This window comes from Rhipicephalus sanguineus, chromosome 4 (genome assembly GCF_013339695.2).
Source record: "Rhipicephalus sanguineus isolate Rsan-2018 chromosome 4, BIME_Rsan_1.4, whole genome shotgun sequence".
Taxonomy (NCBI): Eukaryota; Metazoa; Arthropoda; class Arachnida; order Ixodida; family Ixodidae; genus Rhipicephalus; species Rhipicephalus sanguineus.
The window spans coordinates 25,688,332-25,700,158 of record NC_051179.1 but is presented as its reverse complement, the minus strand read 5'-3'; the positions used below and the strand labels follow the sequence as shown (position 1 = coordinate 25,700,158).

General features: G+C 45.9%; 1 protein-coding gene across 1 annotated transcript in view; it reads left to right on the top strand.

Moving 5' to 3' along the window:
- LOC119389638 (sodium/glucose cotransporter 5) overlaps positions 1-9,911 on the top strand; it is a 54,575-nt gene extending 44,664 nt beyond the window's left edge. The window contains exons 9-14 of the mRNA XM_037656994.2: positions 113-248; positions 1,603-1,710; positions 2,101-2,420; positions 3,132-3,353; positions 4,214-4,430; positions 5,297-9,911. Of these exons, the coding sequence (XP_037512922.1) occupies positions 113-248; positions 1,603-1,710; positions 2,101-2,420; positions 3,132-3,353; positions 4,214-4,430; positions 5,297-5,523 (1,230 nt within the window). The 3' untranslated portion in view covers positions 5,524-9,911. The remainder of the gene's footprint in view (positions 1-112; positions 249-1,602; positions 1,711-2,100; positions 2,421-3,131; positions 3,354-4,213; positions 4,431-5,296) is intronic.
- The last annotated feature ends 1,916 nt before the right edge of the window (positions 9,912-11,827 follow it).

Below are 11,827 nucleotides of genomic sequence, written 5' to 3'. Positions count from 1 at the left end.
CACGCACACACACACACTAAATTTTTTTATAGAAGCGATGACTAAATCGCGTCATTTGCGGCACTGTAAACCTGCCTACAAATGTCTAACACGTGACACTATCCTCTTGCAGGTTATCGTCCAAAGAGCCCTGTCTGCGAAGAACATGGTTCACGCCAAGGCTGGTTGCATCCTTGCCGGCTACCTCAAGCTCCTCCCCCTCTACCTCCTTGTCCTGCCTGGCATGGCTGCTCGTATCCTGTTTCCAGGTTAGTTAGCAACTACTCTCTTGGACGCGAACCTCGATTTAACGAAGAAACCGGAAATCAGTCTCGTTCAAAACTAATTAGTTTTGTGCGAATGACATGTTAATTTAGAAGCTGTGAACAAATGCTTACTTGCACTTTGCCTGTGACCGTTGAGCAGTTTTGCGTGCCTTATAGAACACAGTAAAATTTCTTCGCGTATCAATGGCGTCAGTCGTCTGCATGGAAAACCAGCGAAGCCATATCTCCCCCTTCCCCCTCTCTTCTTTGCCCGAGAAGTAAAGACGGAAAGAAGAACGACATGATATCGGTCGTTGACGAGCATGCTTGATGCAGCGTCAAAGACGAATACGAAAGGAAACGCAGAGTGCACAGGACGAGCGCTGACACGTGGTCGTTGAGTCAGTTGCATTGCTTCGCTATTTGCAACGCGTCATGCTATGCGGATATGCTTTCGTTATAGGGGACGTTTCGGTAAACCAGGCTTCGTATTATCGATGCTGAAGGTGGTGATGGTTTAGAAACGAATGGGGTGAGGTTGAGGGTGCAGTGGAATAGAGCACCTTTTTTTTGGATATGTGTCATATGGCTTTTCTTACTTCGCTTTCCTTCCCCGCTCAAATCGTGAAAGTACTAAAGAGCACTCCAACTTTATCAGTACAAACTGCCGATCGTTCCGTCACAAAGGTACGGTGGACTCCTGCACCAAATTATGTTGTTTAAAGCACTTACTTGCAATGAGATCCGCCATAGTCGAGGGCTCCGATTTTACTTCCGTCCAACTGGGGTTTCCTTCACGTGAATTCGAAGCGACTAATAACGAGTTCTTGTTCTAGAAAGCGGTAATTTCTTTAAGAGATGGACCAAAAACGAACATCTTAAATCTGGTATCACGACAGACAAATTTATTCTGGCGTTATTTGCAATGTCGACATTTCCTTAACTGTATTACAGTCACGTTAGAAAGTAAGCCGAGCATATAAACTATGTGCAAGAATCATTTAATTTTATGCTCGCGAAAGTCCGCCTCGGTTGTACAGTGGTTATGGTGCTCAGCCCCGAAGGTCGCGGGTTCAATCCCGGCCGCGGCGATCGCATTTTGATGGAGGCAAGATGCTAGAGGCCCGTTAACTGGGCGGGGTCAGTACACGTTAAAGAACACCAGATGGTTGAAATTATGCAGAGGCCTCCACTGCGACGTACCTCATAATCATATCGGGGTTGTGGCACGTAAAACTCCAGATAGTATTATCATAATATTATGATGGACGCGAAGGATACTGTGCGAGTCACATGTAAGCATAGAACTGAAACTCGCCGCTCACCTTCTTTTTGTTTTCCTTCTCGTCACACACAGATCTGGTCGGTTGCTCGAATCCCGATCGGTGCCGAGAAATCTGTGGCAGCGAGAACGGCTGCACCAACATTGCCTACCCTCTGCTCGTCGTCAAGCTGATGCCAATCGGTGAGTGAACCTCTCAAGATTGAACACGCCGAATCCATACGCACATGGTCATTTCGAGCACGATTTTGTTTAAAATGGGAGCTATTGTCGCATAATTTCAGCATAAATGAGCGCTACGCAAAAGAAGAGAAGAAAAAAAGAAGAAGAAAGAAACGAGAAAAAAAGCACAACAGATACGAAGTGGAGACAATGTTGTCTCCTCTTCGTTTGCGCTGTGCTTTCTTTTACTTCCTATTTTGCTGTAATTCATGCAGCAGTTGTAGAAGTTTGGTACGCGGATAATTAATCCTGATCTATGTACAGGAGATAAGGAATTCTGCTGCAAACATCCTTCAATCTCTCTCTCCTCAATTATTCCTCCACCATCTCGGTTCTTTTCTCGCATCACAGGTGCTCGTGGCATGATGCTGTCCGTGATGCTCGCCGCCCTGATGTCTTCGCTGACGTCCATCTTCAACAGTTCCTCGACAATCTTCACCATCGACATCTGGAAGAAGTTTCGCAAGCACGCCTCCGACGTCGAGCTGCTCATCGTCGGCCGTTCCTTCGTCGTCGTCCTGGTCGCACTGAGCATCGTGTGGATTCCCATCATCGAGCACTTCCCTGGCAGCCAGCTGTTTCACTACATCCAGAGCGTCACCAGCTACCTGGCACCGCCCGTGTGCGCCGTCTACGTCTTGGCTGTCTCCTGGAAGCGCGTCAACGAACCCGTGAGTGTCCCTGATCAGAACGATCTTCTCTAGAAATGATCGCAAGGGTGTCTAAACATCCGGGGGGGGGGTGTGGGGCCCACATATATACAAACGTGAGAGCCCTGTGTACGCGCGCTGTAGGGTTCGTTTATACATCTATTACGCAAGATTATACGGGATTTACAAATTATATATGAAATACCAAACATACGTAAATTAAAATTACATAACATCAATACTTACAGAGATATAAGTAAGCGTAATTCTCATAAGTTCAACGTTTACACATCGACAGAGCGTAGGCTTGGGCTTGTTAGTAATTAATTTTACTATTTTAGCCCCCTCTAGGAACAAGACGGAGGACAGAATTAGGCTGCCGCTTGAGTAAGACATAAACTAAAGAAGTTTATATCTCAATCCTAAAATGTGTATCTTTAATGAAAACGTTATAGATACCAATCACGAATTAGGGATGTCCTTTTCGGTTGCTTCATTATGGCAATTTTGTGTGGCATCTTTCCTTTCCAAGTTCAGTTTTAGCACGGAAACTTTAAGAAGTGGGCAATTCCATGACTACCAAAAATCTACAATGACCTTGAATGACCTAGAAAAGAAATACCTGGGATCTGTAAGCAAATCCGTGGTTCGCATTTAAAGCTTAAACCAAACTTGGTCCGCAACCGTGGCCGCTGCAGTATTCGAACTCACGGAAGTACTAATGGATCGCAGGGCGCCTTCTGGGGACTGATGGTCGGCTTGGTCGTCGGCCTCGCTCGATTCGCCTGGGAGTTCTCGTACGCCGTGCCCAGTTGCGGCAGCGGAGTGGCTGACCCCAGGCCCAGCATCATCTCTCAAGTGCACTACCTGCATTTTGGTGCGATTCTGTTCATCGTCTCGGTCATCACCACGGCAGTCGTCAGCCTTCTCACGCCGCCCATTGACGAGAGACATGTGAGTACGCCATATACGCTTACGAAACCCCGTCAAAATGTCGATACAAGGCTTACTATACTGTTCGACTTAAGTTAGTGAAAAATGTGACACACCTAGCCCTGAATGAAAACAAGAATGATTTGAAGCTTACCGAAGAATGTTTAGTCAATCTTAAATTGCTTTGCGCCGCAAACCATCACTCGCGAGATCAGCGCTGCTAATTAAGTTGTCGCTTGACCAAATACTCACCTGGTGTGGGATATCGGTCCCTAAAATGCCTTTTTGGGTCCTCCTTGCAACCGTTATCAGAGCTTATCAATCTTACTCAACATGATCCGACCACACATATGTCCACATGTGCAGTCAGCACCTTTTCATCCGCTTCGGTCCACTGTCGACTATAATCTGACCGATAGAACCCCATATCAGTACTTCTGATCAGAAGCTCGATGGTTCGAGCACCAACACTCTTGCTAAGTCATAAATTGTCGCCTTTATTCACTATATACCGCAATATCTCCTACGGAGTCCTATGTACTCCTATGGGTTAACGCGTTACGTTAAGGGCAAACGGACAGATTTTCTGGCGAAATAGCCGCAGAATGCTTACGCATTAGAAATGTTGTTCTTCGTTGCCGGCATCTTACAGCGAAGGGTCTTGCCTAATCATCTTGCATGCATTATTCGAATAGTGTTGATTGTAGCCCGGTATTGCAATAACCTGGTGATCACACCAGGCGATTACTCCGGAAGGAACGGTGATATGCGTATAAAGGGTGCCTGACTCAAAGCGGAATCGGCTAAGCTAGAAACTTCTAAGCGACACGGCTTTAGTGTCTTTCCTTCTCTAAGTTGTTCGCACCCTGTCGTTCGTGCAGCTCTATCGGTTGACCTTTTCGACGAGATTCAGCACCAAGGTCAGGGAAGAACTGGACAAGCCAAAGAAGGTGGTGCCGCCCACGGTCAGCGCAGTCACCGGAGGTGCGGACAACCTGGCGTACAACAAGAGCACGGACAACCTGGCTTCCAACGATGTGCCCATGAACATTAAGGGCCACACGTCGCCGCACGAAGTGATGCAAGCCCCGAGGAAGGGTTCGTATACCTTGATCGATATTTGCAGATTTGGAAAAAGTTTACGCGAAGTAGATGCAAGGACAGCTAGAATCTAATGTAGATGGCTTGTCGGCGTCGATGTTTCGTGTAAATTTGACCTAGTCTTTTAAAAACCACAACTTGTAAGATATGCGCATACTCATCCTGTCCTATGTGGACCTGCCAATATCACAGGGGACCTGCCCGACAATATCCACTGAAATTTGAAACGACAGATCTTACAAAAACACTGCAGTGACCAAGAATGACCCTCTCTAGAGAGGCTAGTGGGCGTTTCAACCTTAAGCTGTTTCTGAGTTTTCCTGAAAAGCTGTCAATTACCAACCTTTACGTGTGTTCGTGTGCGTGTATATATATACAATTGTCTAACCTGGCTACGCCTGTGTTAGACAAAATATATACAAAATAATACAGCTGTGTGACAAAATGTAACCACCGACGCTGTTTGCGCACACGCATGTTATTTGTCGGCACTCCTTCTTTGGTCACATATGTGGACGAATATGTTTACTCTAGTGTACACGTCAGCGCTACGTGATAACTCATTTTTACCTGGTAGCTTCCGGCTACCAATATATATATATATATATATATATATATATATATATATATATATATATATATATATATATATATATATTATAGTCTAACCTGGCTACGCCAGTGTTAGACAAAATATATTCAGGTCTGTGCATCTGTGTCGTCGTTTTTTGTTCTTTTGTCCCTGTTTGTTAGTGCGCCCAGTTTTTTGCATTAAGATGAACAAAAACCGACTAGCCCACATCGCTGTTTGCTGCAAGCTTGCTAAACTTTCACTCGTTCTTCTCCCGCGTTTACCCTCGTAGAGCTGAGAGGCTTCAAGAAGGCGCTGTTCTGCATCTGTGGCGTCACCTCCGCGCACGAGGAAGAGCAGGAGATGGCGGCCAACCAAGTGCCACCCATGAGTCCCGAGCAGGAGGCCCAGGACGCCGTCGCGGCCCTGGACGAGAGTCGCGTTTGGGGCACCGTGTGCACTCTCAACGCCGTCTTTCTCATCGCTGTGTGCGCGTTCGTCTGGGGATTCTACGCCTGAACAGCAACGGCTGCAGCTACCGAGCAGCCGTGAACTCAAGCTGCGACGCCACACTTCCAGTCAGCACGATGCGTGCTCGCGTCCTTGTGACACCGGGGTGATTGTGACCGCGAAACTAGCGACGACCCCGCCGTGTCCTAGTGCTTCTGGAACATTTAGTGAAGTGCTAGAGCAGCGCCAGACAAATTGGAAACAGTGCCTCATTTGACGACCGTCCACTTGGCGCGACAGTTGTACCCTCGTGCGCTGCCGTACCCTACCGTAGTACGTAGCACGGTACCGTAGTTCGTTATCCGATTACTGGAGCTTTAGAGCAGACGGGAATGTGCTTGTATAGGCGCATATTCGGAATACAGGAAGGCTTCTGCGGGAACAGCAAGTGCTGGTGGCGACATTTTGTGGGGCCAGGGCTCAATCACATGCGCCGTAACCTTCATTGCATTCGCAAGCCTGTTCGATATGCCTGATTGCAGGAACGTGTCGGTAGCCTACTAATCTTTACGAAGCTACTTTTGTACCTTCTTTTACCTGATAAAGCAACAGATCATGCAGCGGGTCATGCAACAGGTAATGTTTCCGACACGTCGAGGCCGGTCATTGTGTGACAAAATGTATACCACCAACGCTGTTTCCGCACACGCATGTTATTTGTCGGCACTCCTTGTTTGGTCACATATGTGGACGAATATGTTTACTCCAGTGTACACGTCAGCGCTACGTGATAACTCCTTTTTACCTGGTAGCTTCCGGCGCTCCCCTGGACGACGGACGTTGACAAAGTACTCCCCTGCGTCATGAAGACGAGCCACTGTACGGAATGTTTATGTACTGACCCACCACGGTGGTGTAGTGGTTATGGTGCTCGACTGCTGACCCGAAGGTAGCGGGAACGAATCCTGGCCGCGGCGGCAGCATTTTCGATGGAGGCGAAAATGCTTGAGACCCGTGTGCTTAGATTTAGGTGCACGTTAAAGAACCCCAGGAGGTCGAAATTTCCGGAGTCCTCCACTACGGCGTCCCTCATGATCATATAGTGCTAGTGGGACGTTAAACCCGAACAATAATTCTTATTAGGAACGTTTATTGTGCTTGAACTCGTGGAATCTGTGATAGCACGCCTTTTATGTTGCAGAGACTGGTGATCCATGGTTCAGTGCTTGTGTTTTGTATGTTGTCTGTGCCGTGATGCTACTGTTTCTGTTGTATACTTTCTCTGTTGTAACAGCGCTGGACGCTTTGCCGACAATTTAAAGTTGAAAGCTTGGGGTGCAACGGGTCGACGAGTTTTTAAACCCGCTTTCACGAACGCCGTGGTTCACCCCTTCGAATCAACGCGCGCTCACGAAAGTGCAGGGACCTGGAGTTTGCCGCCGCTGTCGTAATGGTAGAACGTGTTGTACAGAACGTGCATTAGCGTTGCCATGGGAACTACAAGAATAATGAGCTCATAAGTGATAATTTGGACACATCACCAGATAGCAAGAGGATTATAAGAATGCGGTGGTAGAGGACATCAGAGCCAACATCGTGACGCATATGCAAGGACGATAAACGTCAGCGGTGTTTTTGCTTGAACTATGCACGCTAAAGGTAAAACATGGTTATTCGATTTCTTTACGTTAATTTTTGTCCACTCTTGCTTCAGGTATGCGTTTCGGTTTTGAATCAAAATGAAAGAATTAAACAGTCAGAGGGCCTTGTAGGATGTAGTTCGTGCCGGAACGAGTGGTTGTCCATTGCGGTACTCAGATGTGCCTTAAATACAGCAGCGGGGTTTGTGCGAACCAAAGAACGCAAAAAGTGTTTTTTTTTTCTTCGTGCGTACGAAACGTACGGAGGGTCGAACGGTGCGTGGGTTTGACGGCATAGCCAGTCGGAGCTCGTTGGCTCTAGCAATGGCATTAGTCTTCATCCGCACACAGCTCTACTATATAGGTATGTGTAATGTATGACAATGATGTGCACGCTTGCAATTTTTTAAATATCTCGCGAGTTCTGACCCCTCGACATGGTAGCGTCTAATATAGGCGAGAGGTAACGAGATTCCCTACATGATGCGCAAGCGCCGAGAGTACACTCGTGCGCATGCGCCTCTGCTGCGCTGTTTGCTTAGAGATACATACACAATATCAGATTTTCTGTGAAATCACGTGTTCAGAAAGCCGCTGTGACCCTGATCGTTGTATCGCTGATCTCGTTTCTTCTTGCCGATAGTAGAATCTACCGTATCCTGAGCTCTATGCTCGCGTGATATTATTAAAAAATTGCAAGGGTGTACTTCATACGGTTACATTGAGAAATATTGTTTCCCACCGCTGCAGTACAGTCGTTTTTTGAAGTCTGCCTACATCTTAGACGCGCGTGTAACCCAATGTGACAGCCTACATTTGAAGTCGAAACACGAAATGATGTCGACGTTGAGTTGCACGCGGCAGATAATTTTTTTTTGCAATGTACATATTTCTGAGTGAATGCTTGCCCTACTTTCCAATTCTTTAGCCAGCGCTAATCAGGCTTTGACAGTCTTGAAGGACTAGCTTCCAGGAAAATATAGGAAGCTGGACCTGAATGTCTTGACTGGCACTGATAGAATTTTGAAATATTTCACTAAAACCAGTCATTTCACTTCGTCATGCAGTGCAGAATTTAAAAAAAAAGCAAAAACGAAAGAGTGATTACAGCAGTGTCAGCGCTAGCTTGATTATCAGACGGGGTTGCTCATTCTGAGCCGGTTTTTGGTTCGCTTAACTATACGTAACCACGGAATACATCCGGCACTCAGTTCGTACACCGAGTTATTAGTTCGGGTATTCAAGTTATACATTCTTTACGAACGTATGTAATCGCGTTTCTCAGGCTTTTCAGAATGAATGTGTTTGCTTAGGTGTACATATGTGTCGGATCATCGTATGCGAGTCTTATTAATAATTCATTTCACACGCGGAATCATCACAGCACCAGGACGGGGCTAAGCTCTGTACATACGTTCCTAGTAATTAAGAACGGTACTGCATATACTTGGTGTATAGAGATTTTTGACGATCGCATGCACGAGAAGGTATACAGAGCGCACGCCGTTAATTTTACATAAACCCACGGGCCTGTAAACACTTGGAACACGTAGAGATTGCAAACTTTCATGAGTAAACCCAGAACTTTCTGTCGCTGAGTTTACTGCACGCTACAATATTTATTCAATGCTAGATGACAACTACAGTGAAGTGCCGGCATGACATTGTTTTAACCTAAGCTGCGCTAGCACACTGTTGTAGGTTTTCATTGCGTGAAACGCTGCTGATACTTCTAACAAATGTCTAGAGCTGCGTATTTATATCTAGAAAACGACTGGAATCTGTGTAGAACTTCAAGAAACTGGGTAACAGAAATAAAGAGCACTTCTGTGTTATGTCGGAGCAAAAAAGGACGCTAGTCTGTTTTTCGGTTAAAAGAAGTACGGCGCGTTATTTTGATCTCTTGAAAGATTTTGAGATTCTCGTGGGCAGAAAACTTCCGATTTGATGTATTACTTAACGGTGTGCGCTTGCAATGGACGTGAGGGGTATCGAAATTTTCACTAGAGCGTTCTGCCAACGTTGCATAGAATTCGAAAAAAAAAGATGTCTCGTATCACGCTTACGTTAGTTTTATTGTCTATTGCCCGGAAAAGCGGTTAAGGTATACTGAACAGTGAAAACTGTTACGTATTGGGTGCCAGTGATATGCTTTCTAAGGCTCTCATGATTCGTAAACCCTAGTTGTTTTCTTTTAAAAAACGACGTATTTCTTAGCATGCGATATCCCCTTTCTGGCGAGGAGGGTAATGTGATACCTGAGCGCACCTAAAAAAAGTTACGTGACTTCAACTACCGTATTTACTAGTGTAATACCAGCACTCGTAAGTGCTGGCTAGTGATCGATGTCTAAAAATAGATGAATGAATGTTAATGTTGTCTACTGGCTGTCATGACGTCAGCATTGCCTCTTTCAGTCCAATATCTACGATTTGTTCGTCTTCCAATTTTTAAGTGAACTTTTGTTGTTTTAGTCCTTTAATTTGAGATTACTGTGTGCCGCTTGTAATACACGAAGCCACAGAAACGCGAAAAGCGGGTATCCAGTGGTTTCGTTCAGTTTTTTTCGTTTTGAGGGTAGCAGGGAGAAAAATTTGTGTACTTTTGCAGAGTCATCAATGTGGCACGTTTTAACCTAGGGGCAATTTTCTTACATGTTGTTGCTCTGTGATTTACGCAACGTTGTCGTATACACAAAGAAAGACGCCGTGCATCTGTTTTAAGCTGTGCGTTAGAAATAAGCCACTGAGTGTTATTTTTTGCGAATATTTGTCGTATTTTTGTACAAAATAAGCAGAATAAATGCAACTGCGAATCGTTTTGTACCTCTCGTGTGTTGTCACTTTTGATACGAGTGAAACGGCACGACATCGATTGGTTAATGGAACAGACTTCGAATCGTTTTGTACCTCTTGTGTGTTGTCACTTTTGATACGAGTGAAACGACACTACAACGATTGGTTAATGGAACAGACCGCTAATTTTGAGAGAGTGAGAAAGGCAAAGGAAAAGCAGGGCGATTAACCGGATGCTAGCTCCGGTTAGCTATCCTGTGCTTAAGGAAAATGATATGGGAAATAATGAAAGAACATTCTATAAACCTGTAGAGAGATGCCTGCTTCGATTTGCACAAGCACCAATGTTATAGAATTCTAGAGTGTGCGGTGTTCCAAAAAGCCCTCATCACCTTCTGACCCAACTGTGTCTCTGTTGGCTCCTTAATTCATGACGTCAATGGAACGGAAGAATATGTGCTTAGGAGGCTGCAGACCATGGTGATCTCAAATTAGAGCAGCTGACACCTCTTCTTGCAAAAGCGTCGCGCTTTTGGATCCACTCGATGTGAAGTATCCAAACTGTCTATTTTCGGTAACGTTAGCGCGTGTCGACCAGCTGATGTGAACTAGAGCGTCCGTGAGAGAGATGTTTATCCGAGCTTTAAAGTTGAAGTAATAGGGTGGAAGAAAAAGGCAATGATGATCGTCTCCGCTGCAAAATATTTATGCGCTCATCGATCAAGATTTTCAACATTGCCTTTTCTCATAGTTATTTTGCTTATTTTAAGCGCTTATTGAAGATGGTCAGTTAACACCAATAATAAAGAAAAACTATTGGTTCTCAGTGATTTTCAATGTTCCAGCACAAACGGGGGTTTTTAAAAATACATTGCACTAAATTCCCGCGACTCTTGGCCAATCCCGTTTAGTGGATTGGTTCCAATATAGGAACATCGTCAACATCATCATCATTCGGACGGGACCAGATAGTCTGGATAGCCCAGAAGCTAGTCTAATAGCGTTGGCCCAGATAGGTCCACTCCTGTCGATCATCCGTCGTGGTTATTCGAGATTTGCAGTCTAAGCAAGAAGGTGAAAGAAAGAAAAAGAAGGACTAAAAAAGGGCGGGAATCATTCTTAATTAAGATCTGGTGAGCGTTTCAGTGACAGAAAACATTTTCAGAGCCTTTATCTAAACAAATAATAAGTTCCTAATTATGGAACGGTGCCACGAAGTACGACAAAATCACGAAGGAACACAAGAAACACGAGCGCCGAACTCGCAACTGAACTTCTATTCACTTGTGCGGAACAAAATATACCCACACGTGGCCACGCACAGATAACAAACAAAAAAACGTATAAAAGGTAACACTACCCATTTAAACACAATATTTCTTTGTGCTGCGAAGCGATAGATGGTAAAATAATAAGTCCTATCAGGCAGCCCTTGCAGTGTGCAATGGACGAAGCGAAGAGAACGAAGGGAGCTGCAATTCGCGCGCTGTAGCAGCGTGCACCGCGAGACTGAGAACACCGAGCGCTGCGATCGAGTCACCACGCCCGCCTCGGATACCAACAGCAGTAGCCATGTTTGAAGGGTCGCAGGCGTCCTTGATGCGGGCCGAGGGTGGCGGGCAGCCCCAGAACAGGAACAAGCCTCTGCTCTCCATACAGAGCATGTACATATGCGTCGGTGTCGGCATCATTGTCGGCATCGGCCTTGTCATCGTCATCGGCTTCATCCTAGTCCAGCGGCGGCTCGTCTACTGACTCGACGCCGTCCGTCCACCACCGAGGCATTGCCGTCACCGAGGTTCCGGCTCACCGAAGACAAACGAGTCAGGCTGTACGCGCCATCCAACACCTTGTGGGTCTCAAGAGGCGCGAGAGTTGCGTCGCATAGGATGGACGTCACTTCCGGCGTCACCGAGGTTCCGCATCACCGAAGACAAG